The following is a 15,015-nucleotide window of genomic DNA, read 5'->3' on the forward strand; positions in this document are numbered from 1 at the left end:
TTGAAAGCTTAGAAATGGAAAGAAAGGGCACCAGAGAGAACTGAAGATCATAAAAGTGAAATTAGAAGTGAAACTAAAGAAAAAGAAATTTTGGATGTCTGGAATACTTGATTATTATTAAACTAAAAATTATTCACTGAAATAATAAGAGAAAAGTAGTATACTAAGAAAGAATCGTATTAAATGAAAATAATAATTAAAAAATGGTGTTAATATTCAAAAATGTGTATCTTGCATCTTCCATTCATTTAAGTGACTGAGGAAGGGAAAAGTAAGATTAGCAAAATAAGTGTTTGAAGAATAAATGGCAAGAAAAAGATCCAGAGGAAATCAAAATGTAAGAGATGATCAAATCAAGGATCTAACAAATGAAAAACCAATTTGAAAGAAAGTTGCTGATCAGAAGATAATCATGAAATCTTAATTGTGTGAACTCTTGCATGTTATCTGGTATTCTCATTAAGGGTATACACCAGAAAATTATTATTATTATTATGTGACACCTCCAGGGAGTCCAAGGACTCATCGAGGGAGAGTGTGCCAACAGCATCGAACAATTGATTTCCTTCCAACTACTAACCATACTCAAACTTGCTTAACTTTTTGCATGAGCCATTAGTAGTAGAGGTGCTACCAATCGACTAAGATAAAATCCTGAAATCCATCAATTACTGAATACTGTCTTCACATTTGAGATGGTACCTAAGAATTTCTTAAAAATTCTTGACCTAGTACAGAAAAGCTATATCAGGTTGATCAATGATCTGTTGCTCACCGATTCAAGCCTTTCATACAAGTGTTCAGTTTCTGTGTGTGTGTGTGTGTGTGTGTGTGTGTGTGTGTGTGTGTGTGTGTGCGCACGTGCACACAGAATGATTTTTTTCTTTCTCTTCATTCATTTTATTCCCTATGTTATTGTCCTTGGGACTATCTAATTTCTTATATTTCCTAAAATGGACAATCTGTAGGTCTTAAATTCAATGTTGACACATTTCTTCTTTCTCCTCAGCTTTCCACTCATTCATGGTGCTAATATCCTATAATGGTTACACAGTTGCATATGTGTGAAATTAACAAAAAAATAAATAAATTTCAAAAGTTGAAAAGTTCCTCCTTATTTGTAATGTACTTTTTGTTTCAGTTTATAATAGCTGAAATTAGATATGGCTAGTGTAATAGACATAAATAATATATACTGTATTTTAGTGAAATATACCAACCTGTAAAACGAATAGATCTTATATCAACATGCAGAGTTCCAGCAGGTAATGTTCCATGTCCTTGTTCCAGGGCATGCACAAATGTCATACCGACTTTTTGGGCAATGTTAAAGTATGGTCTATTGAGGAAGATCTGGCATTCAACAATAACACTTCCAGGTCTGCAATAAAAAAATATATATATAAAAGGAAATATTCATAATCACCATGGATATGTACACAAATGTAAGGAGTATTCGAAACAAGAGAACTGAGTTTGTTGCATTTTATTTATTGATTTATTTATTGTATAATGGTAAAATACAGTGATAAACATAATATGCCAGTGTAACAGATGTATGACACTAAAAGTCACATAAAAGAAAATTTTAGATTTTCTTTTATGATTATTTTAGATATATCACATAAAAGCAATTTAAAATTTTTCAAGCCAGTTTATAGCTCCATCATAACATTATGAATATCTTGTATAGTGCCGTCAAAAGCATATATCGGGCAGTCCTGTAAAATATGGTCAATAGTTTGAGAGTGATAATCGCAGTCACAAGCACGAGTGTCGCTCCATTTCCATTTATGTAGATGGTGTTTACATCTATCATGAGCAGTTCTAATGCGGTTTAAGGTTGTCCAAAGATGACATGGTAGTCTAAATCCAGGTAGTTTAGATGTAAAGTCTGATATAGCTAATTTGAGATCATTATAGTTGGAGCCATTCATCTTTCCATATATATCAGTCAAGTTGAAAGATCCACCTATTAATTCTTTTGCTATTCTCTAACTAGGATTTCTTGATTTGAGTCTCTTTGTAGGGGATTTTGTATGTTCTTTGTGGATAGGTATGTTAATAAGAGAAAATAAGAGGTTAAATTTGTCCCTATTTAGCAAGAGCTGCTTTTCTGCATAAATTAGGAGGTACAATGTTACTGATTACTCGCTTAACCCTTGGTGAACATCCAATTTGATTAAATTGAATGTCCACCTTAAAGTATGAACACTTGAGTTTGTTGCATTGATTTAGTTAGTATGCCCCAAAAGTTAATTGGAATAAGTGAAACTTGGTTGTCTGAGGAGAATGTGATGTCAGGAATAGAAACAGAAGGATATAAAATTTTCCAGAAGGATAGAAATGTGAAAAGAGGAGGGGGAGTGATGTTAATGATTGCAGAGGAATTGTGTCCACAAAGTATGGAAGTTGATAATGCATGCACAGATTTTGAATCTGTGTGTGTGAAGATGAAATAAACAGGCTAGTATATCTGATAGGATGTGCTATATGCCAGAGAATACTGATTGTGAAATGTTTAGGCAAATCAGCAGGGCATGTAAAAAGAAGGTGATCCTGAAAGGAGACTTTAATTACAGGAATATAGAATGGAAGAAGGAGATAGTGTATGGAAACAATGAGAGCAAGTTTCTTGAATTTCTTGAATATCTTAAGCAGCATGTGACTGAAGCAACTAGAGGCTTTAATGTTTTGGATTTGGTGATAACTTCACAAGATGTAGTTGAATGAAGTGTTGACACTGCCACCAGTTGGTGAGAGTGATCATGAGGTACTTGTTTGGGAAGTAATTAAACAAGAGAAGGTCTGCCAAAAATGGATATAAGTCGAAGTATAAAGCAGATGATTATAGGAGGCTCTGTAGCCAGTTAGCATCACTACTTGGATAGATGAGCTGAGCAGAAAAGATGTTGACAATGCATGGAAACTCACAAGGTAGTATCTGACAAAAGCAATGTATAACTGCACACCAAGGGTTAAGCGAGTAAACAGAGTAGGAGTGAAATGGATGAACAGTGAAATCAAGCAAGCTGTGCTGGAAAAGAAAATGCTATGGAGGAGGCACAAGACAGTTGATGGTAGTGACTGGATCCATAAAGAGTATTAGGCGCAAGCTAGAAAGGCGACAAGCATGGTAAAGAAAGAAAAGGTGCAGTATGAGAGATTGGCTGATCAGGCCAAGGTTAACTCAAGGGATTTGTTCCACTATATGGTAAGTAAGAGAAAGAATAATTATGGCAGGTTGACATTGGTGGATAGTCATGGTGGAATGACTATCCACTGCCATAGCTATCTACCAGTGGATAGTCATGGCAGTGGAATAACAGTTGTAAAGAATATATCGGAATTATTGAATGAGCACTTCATCATATTGGTGTAAATGATGAGGTGTGCAATATATAGAAAGGAGGCAAGTATTAGGAGAATTGGAAGTGAAGAATCAGAGGTGTACCAGGTGTTGATTTGGTTAGATGGTAATAAGGCTGTGGGAATAGATGACATATCCCTATATATTCTTAAGGAATGTGCACCACAGTTGGCTATGCCATTGACCTGGTTATTTAATGAAAGTCTTGCAGTTGGTAGGATTCATAAGGAGCGGAAAGAAGGCAAAATAGTACCACTCCACAAGCATGGTTCTACGACAGAAGTTACCAATTATCAATCAGTATGTATAACTGCGTTGTGGTGAAGATGTTGGAGCAATTGGTTAGGAATATAATATAGGATACAGGATAATTGGGTTGATGGACAAAGCATTTTTTATAATGGTCAACATGAATTTATAATATGGTCCTGTTTTTAGCAATTTACTTGCATTTTATGATAGCATAATAAGTGTATTATATAAGGGAGAATCATATACAGTGACTTTCAAAAATGTTTGATAGATTACCACATAAGTTGGTGTATAAGCTGCAGAGGATGGGAATAGATTAGTATATTAGTTAGATGGATCAGAAATTGGCTCTCTGAACAATACCAGCAGGTTGTGCATGATGGAGCAGTTTCTTAAAAAAGAGGGTAATCAGTATCATGCCTTAGGGTTCTGTTTTTGGGCCCTTGCTATTTAACTTGTTTGTAAACAACATATCGTGTGGACTGACTGAGGATCTTCAGTTTGCTGATGATGCAAAGTTGGGGAGAATTATAAGTAGCAGAGTTGATGTTAATTCCCTTCAGGAAGATTTGAATAAACTTTTAACTTGGACAAAGGAGTGGGGTTGTAGTTTTGACATTAACAAGTGCAAGGTGTTGCATTTTGGAGTGCAGAAACATAAGGCTGTGTACTATATTAAGGTTGCTATACTGTAGGAAGTGGATGAGATTTGAGATATCAGAGTGATGTTGACAGTAGACTAGAGTTTAGAGGGCATATTGCTAGTGTTGCAGTGATAAGAAGTACTCTAACATGTAGGGATAAGGAAGTGGTTGTGCCACTGTATAAGGCACTGGTCAGACCACACTTGGACTATTGTGCTCAAATCTGGTCACCTGGTTTTCAGTGTGATGTGGAGACATTGGAGTGAATCCAGAGGCAAGTGACAAGACAATATCAGGACTCTGGACTGCTGGCTGTGGAAAGAGCTTGGAAAAAAATGTGGATTGCAGAGTTTGGTGGATAGGAGGAAAATAGTGATATGATGGGAACATCTAAGTTAGTAAGAGGATTTGATCAGTTTAATCCAGATGTGATTATAAAAAGAGTAGAAGATGAGAGGGGGAAAACCTGAGGTCATCCTTGGAAATTATGTGTGTGGTGAAGAGCTGTGTTAGGAATAGATTTTTTTAAATGGAGAATTGTCAGTGAATGGAATGCATTACTAGAATGTGTTGTTAATGCAAGGGGTGTTATGGATTTTAAAGATTCAGTATGATAATATGTTGTCAGTTCAATGAACCTTTCAGTGATGAGTCTGTTGACTCCATGAAGGATGCAATAATAATAATATGAACATTATAATGGCTGATACAGACTACCAAAATGTAGTATATGGAAGAAAAGAAACCAAGAAAAGACTAGTGGTGAGTAGTTGGTGTGCTGCAAAGGCTCTGTAAATGTATGTTACTATTTAATTTGTAAATTGATATAGGAAATAATTTATTTAAAGGGAAATATTCAGTTATTCAATGCTATGTATAGAGCTTGTAGAATGATTATCTAGGCTGACAGTATGGCTAAAGGATAACAATGTCCATACCAACTGTACCTCAAGAAACTTGAGGAGATTTGGGAAAGGAGGGAGTAGTGATTAGGAAGTTGAAATTCTGAAGGCATATTGCATAAGTTATCCACAAAAGGTTACTAATAAACCTATAGTACATTTGTACCATGGGTGGGCTAAGGATTATTTTCTTATTTTGATCAATTTTACACATTTTTTTAAATTTCATTTTTACAGTCTGGAAACTCTGCTCTGGAGACTAAACATGGAACTTGGAACTTTTTCAAGCTGCTTCAAGCCTCCAAGTGGGGCAGTGGTCTCACACCAGGCAATGAAATTCATCTCTGACCTAAAGACAATCACAGATATCCACATCTGCAGTGAGATTAGAACCCACAACCTGTTGGTTGGAGAGCAGGTACGCTAACTACTTGGCTATTAGGCTGACATTTTTTGTGAATACGTTCTTCCAAAAAGCTAGAGAACTGATGAACTCCATCTAAGGCGGTCTAAAAATAAATGCGATTTTTATTTTCAGTTTCAATAAAACATTCCAGGATGTATAATTTTGCTTCAAAATGCTTGTAGTTAATAAACCTCACTATGATGCACAAATATCATCCAGTTTTACTGCAGCCGAGATGTTCAAATTTTTCCATTAAGAGACCACTACCATACCAAGCTAATATGCATATAACCTTTACTTTTCCACAATGATCTGTGAGGACTCATTATTACTATCACTCTCCCACTCATGCACATCAATGCCCAAAGGATAATAACACTGCTCAGCATATCTACCTAAAAACAAATCTTTCTGCATGCTTTCATTTACTACATACCTAATAATGAAATCTCCATACAGTGTTACTCTTGGGTCATTCCTTCCTTTTTCACTTTATGGTTTGTCATTTGATTTTTTTTATCATTTGTTTTCTTCAACCAATCACTAATTTTATGTGCAACTGCATGCACTTTGTATATGGAATATTCATATGTGGAATCTTTGCTATCTGCCATTTGCATCCTGCTTATTAGTACATTTAAAGGGAATGAAATTTACTTCATTAAAGTCTTAAAGATAATCTAAAAAAAGAAGAAACAATTTTACCTGAACCCCATTATTTCAGAAGTGTTGTAATCTCGTACAAGAGAGCTTTGTAGGAATACTTCATCTAGCTGTAAGAAAGAAATTAAAAAAAAAAAAAAAGTCACAAGGAGACATTTAACTCATGTAAGAGAATCTGAAAAATTAATATTGAGCACATGGTTTTAAGGTTTTTCTAAAAAGAACAGTACTTAAATGATAAATTAAAATAAAAGGCAACATATTCAATACTTCATTTAAAATTCTACACTAAGTGAGTCACAAGTAGCCACTTTCTTTAGCCACTTTCCATTTACTGCTAGATATAGGCCTCCTCCTTAACTTTCCTTTTCTGTCTGTTTTTAGCCAATGTCCACAATCTCATATCCAACCTTTGTGGATTATCCCTCCATCTTGTTCTTTGGCGACCTTTCCTTCTCTTTCCTGGCCCCACGATATTGCAAGACCGCTGCTCCAAAACATTCTGATATTCGATTAGCACTGATATTTGATTTAAGTAAATTTTTAATTTTCCTCATACTCTATCATGAAAACTCACTTCCATGTTTCTTGTAAGTGGCACTTTTATCCAACTTAAAGAATGCAAAAGATGGCTAACACATAGAATGACATTAGATTACCACCTATATTGTATTTCCAAATTTCACAAGGCTAAACCTTGTTCATATTAAGATATGTAAAAACTGCCTCACCTTAATATTCCTTAGAAAGAAAAAAAAATCTCTCAAATCTTTAAAATACAGTAGAAATAATAATATTATTATGCAGGTCTTTTCATGGAGCCCAAGAACTTAATGAGCTTCCATAAATTAAGGAACAAAGAGAGAAATTGCAACTCAAAACCTGCATGATGAATTTTTATGAAATTCAGTAAAAAGGCAGTACAATATGATATGTGAAAGAAATACTCCCAAAAATTTTAAATAAATAGTTTAATTCAGTAAGAAATGAATGCATGAAGAGAAGAGGTCAAAATATGATTGCCATTGTGTCTCAATAAGTAACTTCTTGAATTTAGGAGCGGCAAAATAGTGCTTGTCCTGAGGACAGTATCTATTCTAATCCTAATAATATTGCAAAAGTTTACATTTTTTAAATAAAAATATTAGCATAGTGACCAAAAAATAATTTTTTCACCTCATGAGGTAAAAAAATTATTTTTTGGTCACTATGCTTTTTTTGTTTTGCATTGTGTTGCAAATTTTTAAAAATATTTGCAAAACAATGCTAATGTTTTTATTTAAAAAATGTAAACTTCCACAATATTGTATTGCTCCAAGTATTCAAGTTAAATTGTAATTTTATTAACATAAAAGCAATTTGCGACAAATATTAATTAAATAAATAATACTAAATTTATTACTAAATAATACTAAATGTAAATACTAATAATTGCAAATAATAGTACGATACAATTTTGTTAGAACACCTGTACCATATACTGAAATAAATTATGCTGTTTGGTGTTAAAAATCCTGTTATGATGATGGTCTAGCCAAAGTTAAACATAATTTTCATCATAAAAAAAGAAAAGTCGAAAAATAATAATAAACTGAATATTTCGATCGATTTTTTATGTCATGCATTTTTTTAAATTTATGAATATAAGAAATTCCAGCCCATTTCAGAAGATAGGCTGCTCAAATAATACAATCTATAGCCACCTTAAAGCATCTCAGAAAATTAATTTGCATCTCTTCTCAACAGCTCTCTTACTTCTTGTTCCAATTTCAATGCTTTAATTTATTTTGAAGGACGAACTGACTATATTATCTTCTTTAGGATAGGCAAGTGATGCTATTGTCGGTTTCGTGGAAATAAAACTTTTGCGCAAAACTCTTTTTAGGTTGACTGAGTGTTATTAAACCACTTCACTTCTTACTCCAAATAAAAACATCTACAAGTGCATCCAGGGATACTATAACTTTTAAGAGCCCCGCCCTTCCTCTAACTGAATAAACTTTAGGTTTAATAATTTTTCTATGCCGAGGCTCTTTGGATAATATGAAGCCTAATAGTCTATTCCAGCGTTTCCCAAACTTTTTTTTCGCAGAACACTTTCAGTTCAGGAAAGGCTTACAGCATACTCATAATATTGACTCCACTATTTCGCTTAAGTTCATTTGGAGTAACAAAGGCGCTTCAAGTTCGTTTTTACAGCCATATATCCAAGAGTTTAATCGATTTATCTCACAAAAATATAAATAGAAAATATTTTGGTTTCGGAAACGAAAGAAAGAAATTTGCTTATGTACTGTACTAACAGAATTAGAATTATTCTTTTGATTGAAGAAGGGACAAAAAAACCTTCACTGCTGAACACAAAATGAGAAGCCAAGGCGAGGAAAGAGGCACACTTTAACTGTATCATTCAACTGAACACCTGTGTAGACATGTCTAACATTGACGGAGAAAATATGTTGCTCACAGCACCTGCTGCACCCAGATTTTGCTGCGTCAGCGAATACTTATGTGATGTTAGTTTGTGTTTCATACTTTCTTTATTTTTCCCCCCACAGAACGCCTATTAAGTTATTATATGGCATATTTTTGGGAAACACTAGTCTATTGAAATCATTCTGAAGATGTAAATGAATTCAGTCAGACTGACAGCCCAGAAGCTTTAAAACCTTATAAAGTGGTTATTCAATCAATAAATTATAATTCATGTTTACAATAGGTTTTCAAAAGTGCTACATTCAACTTCGGCTGCGTATATTTCGTATAACTTTAAATTATATCATTGACTATCCTTCACATGAGCTGCAACATCCAAAATGAGATTAAGCAATGCATGTTCTTGTTCCACTTTAGAAAATAAGAATCAGATCAGGATATCTGGGTGATTCGATTTTGTGGACTACTGAAAGCCGATCCACTGGCCAAGAAAATGACAGTGCAATGCATTTTCACTGCAACGTGGAGGAACTCGATCGTGTTGACAGTGTACACATTAAGCTGTGTAGCAAAAATAAATAGCTACATTTTGTCATTCAGAAATCGTAGATAAATGTCACTTGTAAAGACAATCTTCGAAGATATCGAAGCTCGATGAACAGATCGTAGAGAACACTGCATCCCCACACTGACAGTAAAGCGATGTTAAAGTTGTGAATTCGGTGTCATCACAGAGCAAGATCTACCTTTGCAATCGGCGACTAGCACTGAACCATCACAAAATTCTAGTCGTTGGATATGGATTTGAAGTTCGAGTTACTGAATACTAATGTTGTATGGACAGATGCCTCCTTCGTGTAACATTTTACATACTCTCATTTGCAAAACAATTCTTATTAACTGACAACATATTTATCATAATGAATCTTAAAACCCTTAGCACTTCCTGCAACAACATATTCCATTAATGCATTCCATTCACTGATACTTCTCCATGTAAAAAATCACTCCTCACGCCGTTCTTCACCACACTCTTTACATAAGTTCCAGGAATGGCCTCTGGTTCTTCCCCTCTCACCCTCTACTCTAGCATATCTAAGCATCTCTATCATATTACCTCTTTTCCTCCTAACTCTGCAATCCACAATCCTTCAATCTCTCTCTCTCTCCATAGCCAACATCCCAGTCCTGATATTGTCTTAGTAACTCATTTCTGAACCCTCCGATGTTTCCACATAACAATGAAAACCAGGCAACCAAATTTGAGTACAATAGTTCAAGTGAGATCTGACCAGTACTTTATACAGTGGCACAGCCACTTCCTTATCCCTACATGTTAGAGTACTTCTTATCATAGCAGCACCATGATGTGCAGTCTTTGCAACATGCCCTCTAAACTTTAGTCTACTGTCAACCATCATTCCCAAATCTCGAATCCCACTCCTTTTTCCAGGTGAAAAGTCTATTCAAATCTTTCTGAAGGGAGTTGACATCAGCAATGTTACTTATAATGCTCCCCAACTGTGCAATGGAAATTCTTTACATAGCTTTATGAGAACTATACAATGATAAAATATTCTAGCAGTGCAATGTTTGTTCAATTGCACACTGAGATGAAATATGACCTAAGAAATATGCCTCTGTAAAACGGATGGAAGAACGACAGGACATGTATTCTTCGACTAGAAAAGACACGTGTTCGATTCTCCTCATTACATGAGCAATGTTTATGGCTTTTTCAACTGAAGGTGAGTTAGCCGGTCTCATATACGGAAATAGCAATGTTTTTTCTCTCTCGGAAACTGTTTCCCCCCCCCCCCTCTACGAAACAGGCAAACCGGCCATAGAACGCACGCAATTAACCGACAAAAAGACTGTCAAGTGTAATGTGTGTGTGGATCGTATTGTGTTAGGAAGAGTGGAACTCCACTAAGGAGTCATATAATAATAAATGACAATATTCCGTTATCCAGCATTTTCTAACTGTTACACAGTTCGATTCAAAATTTTTCAGTTTGGAAAGTGGCGCTTTTATTTGGCGACGTCAGCAACATTGTTCTCAGCCCAGATCCATTAGAAAAAAAATGGGAGAACATTCTCAGTTGAGCATGGAAACACATCATCCGCATACTACGAGACGATAATAAATTGCAGTGGCCAGTTACAGTGAGTAAGCAATTTTTAGTTTGTTAGGAGCCATACGTGCAACTCTTTGCATTTTCTATGGAGTCCGTGTATCGTATTTTTGAGAATCTATACAGTAAATTCTTGAATGGACACTTTACCAAACGTACTGTATCTGCACATTTTATTTTTCACCATTAAAAACCGATAGCTATTTTAAAAAAAAATAATAAAACATTCATAATTTTATAACCATCAAGAATCATATGTTTATTTGATATTTCTACTCAAAAATATCTCTACCATGGTCTTGAAGTTATGCACATTCCTTCTGACCACCAATGTAAAAGGCCATTTAATTGTAATAATAGCAACAACAATACATAAATGCTGCACTTTTATGTCTCCAAAGTGACAAAATTACGATACTCAAGGTTGTTGCTAAATACGATGATCCCAGCAAACTATTCTGGCACCCTAAATAGACAAGCACAGTTTAACCTCAATTTTATTACAATTAAAAATGGCTTTTTTTTTCCCTTTTTTTTTTCTTTTCTTTTTTTAATCTACCCACCCCTTAATCATAAGCGTCCTGTTGTGGATCCAGATTAGTTTGTAAGGAAAGGTCGACTGAATTACTTATCAGAATTTTAACATTTATTATTATTATTTACTTCGCCTTTTCATTAAGGACAGTTATTTAAAATGTTCGCTTGGTCTGCACTCTATAAAAATAGGGGTGGGGAGGACAATTAAATTAAAAAAGAAAATAGATAATTAGGCCTCCATAGAGCTTCGTGGTAGATTCCAGGACTGCAATCGATTCTAATTTCCAGGGAAACTTTTTTAGGCTCTTTTTCAGCCGATTCCAGAGTTAATAAAAGTTTAGAACAGGGTATTTTTTTTTTCTTCACAGAAGAAAATCGGAATGTTCATCTCGCAATGATTGGCAGAGGCGTAGTGAGGCTATGGCCAATGTGGCCCCGGGCATAGGCGCAAAAATTGAGATTTTTCAATTTTTTTTTTCAATTTTTTTTCAATTTTTTTTTTTTTTTTTTAATAAAACGGCGCAATTTTCTTTCCTGGTCATAGGCGCCAAAATTCCTCACGATGTCTCTGATGATTGAGAACATTTCAATCATTGGATTGAAATGTTCTCAACCATTAGCAACAGTGAGAGGTGGAACTAGTTGCAAAGAAATTTCCAGAAAGTTGAGACTAAAACAGCACTGCCTATTTCCTTTGCAGAATGAAAAGGCGTTGGGAATTCAAAATAATAATAGTAATAATAGATAACATTAACTGTATAGTTTTCTATAGTAAAATTTTCTGTCAATACCTAAGGAGGAAGCACTTCCCTTGTTACGCCAACTAGATCAGGTAATTCGGAGATACTCTGGCAGTATCTAATATTCCCACTCAGAAATCTTCGTGCTCTCCTCATAACAGTCCCTGAATGGGTATGTTAAACCGATTATTGAAATATGAACATGAGCGGCATCACGAGTTGGTATTCAAAGCAGTTCCTGATTTCTTCCATTCTTACCCCCCTTGCCTTCAGCAGTTCTTTAGGAACTGTCCGTGTTTTAAATAAGTTTTTATTGTCCTTACGGAATCTGCTTAGTAGGGCCTCCGCAATTAATTGTGAAAGCCAGATTTATGTTCGCTTTACTCACAGTATTCTCATCTGTCTTACTTTATTCTGTCCACGCCGTTTATTTAATCAGCACTCCGAACATTCTTTCCATGAGAAATAGTTAGGTCCTCATTGTTATTACCAGCGCGAGTTGAAATGCATTTGTTCCAGGCAACTTAGCGTACACGAAAATGCAGCCATTTAAAGTCTACGACACGTACATAACAAGTGTCACCTTCCAACCCCAGGTGCACTTTTATGATTTTCCTTCTTCAAATATTTTTCCCGGACACGTTGTGGGACTTCAAGAAAATCATTGACATTGCCGCCAGTAGAAATTCGACAACAAATTGCACGTTCAGACATCCAAAGGTAGGAACAATTCCCCCCCCCTCCCCCAAGCGTTAAAGAACAAAGTCTCTTTTAAAGTCCTTTTATAAAGTTTGTTCATCTTACCAAATGAATGAACGTCCTTCATATGAACATATTTGCAATAGCTTATAAAGAGGAATTTTTGCAAGGGGGGGGGGGGATGAAGAACGAAAGAAAAAGAAGGGGAAAAGAAACAATGGTTTCTTAAGTACTGATCATATCAGTAGAAGCTAAGTTCAGTTTTGTTCAGCTTAAGTTTCGAACTCCACACTTACTTCTTTTTTTTTTTTTTTTTTTTTTTTGTGCTTGGTTCTTGAGACGTTATCATATTTATTAATGAGTAATATTATAAAAAAAAGTGCATTTGTCATTGATCGAGATAGTAATTACTAGTGGTGGTCTCACAAAACCATAATAAACACACGTATAATTAATAACTTAAATCTGGAATCTGATGCATTTATCAATAAATAAATATAATTTCAATAAATTAAGTTAAATTTTAACGGAGACATATAAGAAGTGAATCTAAGGGTCACATGACACAATTTCAGTAAAGGTGTAACTGAGCAGAATCATAATGCAACGGATACATATATTAGATATAACATATAGATATTTGGAATTCTTGTAAAAATTTCCCAAGCAATCGCAATTTTTATTATAACTGGATCATTTGTAGAGGAACAAAAGTGTCGAACTGCTATTTTGCTTCGTTGAATTCAGGATGCACAACAAGAACATGGTTCATGTGATGGTTCAGTTCAATCGTCTCAGTTTTTCTAGCAAAATTATTCGAACTGATATTAATAATTTAGTACTGATGAATGGAATTTGTTATATATACTGTATATTGATCTCATACACGAGAGGTAAAAGAACCTTTAGCGCACCAGCGGGGCGTATGGGATACAACAGGTGGAAGGAAGTTTATTTAGATTTTTTTTTTTTTTTCTTAAGAGTCGTGGATTGTAATTGTTTGGAACACTGCATGGAAAAGTTGTTCCAATGACAGAAGTATATATGGAATAAAAGAAGAATAGAAGGAAGTTCGTTACATTTGCAGTTGTATCTGGGAAAAGGAAGCCCTAAATCTTTTGACCTCCTCTGGCAAACTAGATGAGGTCAAAAGCAGTGTTTGTGAAAATGGTGTCACCATACCACAATGCTTTTACGAAGGTTGCTATCGATGCACTACCTGAGAATTCTATTATTCTTGTTTTGCCTAATTTTGCAGTTAAAAATGATCCAATCGAATCTCCCCCTCCCCTTCAAAAAAATTTACTACTTCGTTATTTGTCTTTAAAGTCAATTTCATGTTTTAGTCTATTTCTACACTACAACATATTCATTAGTCTTTTACTTTTTCTAAACAGTATTGTAAAAATAATTTATTTCAAAAATCAGTGATTTCGTAATTTAATTATATTGCAAACATTAAATATTTTCGTTATTTCCTCCAATTAATACTTTAAAATATGAAGGATTCTGTTTTGTGATGTTTTTATATTTCGATTCAGACATTCTTATTGCACCAAACTCAACTCAAGTAATTCCAGATCATCAATAAAGAAGCGTTTATATAATTCTTTTTTTTTTCTTTTTTTTTTTACTGCATGCCACGTGTACAGAAACAGTCTTGAGCAGGAAAATTTGAAAAAATAAAAATACAACATAAAAACGGAGTTTGCGGGGAAAAAATCATGGAGAAGAAAATTGAAATACATTCATTATATATAACAATTATATATCATATATAACATATTATAGAGTGTTATTTAATATTATTTTATAATACAGTAAAAAAAATTGCTTGTTACTTTCTTGGACGAGTAGAGATTCAGTACTTATTGACGAAAAAAAAAACTGTTTTAAAAAATTAGGGCATTTTAATCATTGGCACGAAACGAAGCAGTATTTTCTAGGGATACAGCTCTTATAGCCTTCAGATAACAATACTGAAACCTGTGTCAATTACTAATAGGAATACGTTATTGATTTTCCTACTTTAAGTCTATATTCAGAAACGTATAACCAATACGACGAATGTTGTATCCGTTTTCTGGTCGAACAGCAAGAGTTCAGCCTTTGACCCAGCGAAAAAACTACAATAGCAGCATACCGTTGGCCATCTGCTAATGTTTGGACTTTTTTTTTTAAGTAGGGGAGGGAGAATTTTAACGGTGATAACGTACATCTATGCCGAATAG

The 15,015-nt window shown here is 34.5% G+C and overlaps 1 protein-coding gene across 5 annotated transcripts in view; it reads right to left on the reverse strand.

Moving 5' to 3' along the window:
• Nucleotides 1-15,015, reverse strand: part of LOC150100975 (uncharacterized) — a 184,989-nt gene that overhangs the window by 52,092 nt on the left and 117,882 nt on the right. For all 5 annotated transcript variants that reach the window (XM_090401420.1, XM_090401417.1, XM_090401419.1 and 2 more), the window contains exons 5-6: nucleotides 6,280-6,347; nucleotides 1,221-1,381 (exon numbers count right to left, since the gene is read on the reverse strand). In XM_090401420.1, the coding sequence (XP_090257546.1) occupies nucleotides 1,221-1,381; nucleotides 6,280-6,347 (229 nt within the window). The remainder of the gene's footprint in view (nucleotides 1-1,220; nucleotides 1,382-6,279; nucleotides 6,348-15,015) is intronic.

Source organism: Typopeltis vanoorti, chromosome 12 (assembly GCF_054136105.1).
Source record: "Typopeltis vanoorti isolate ZY-2024b chromosome 12, IOZ_Tvanoo_1.0, whole genome shotgun sequence".
Classification (NCBI taxonomy): Eukaryota; Metazoa; Arthropoda; class Arachnida; order Uropygi; family Thelyphonidae; genus Typopeltis; species Typopeltis vanoorti.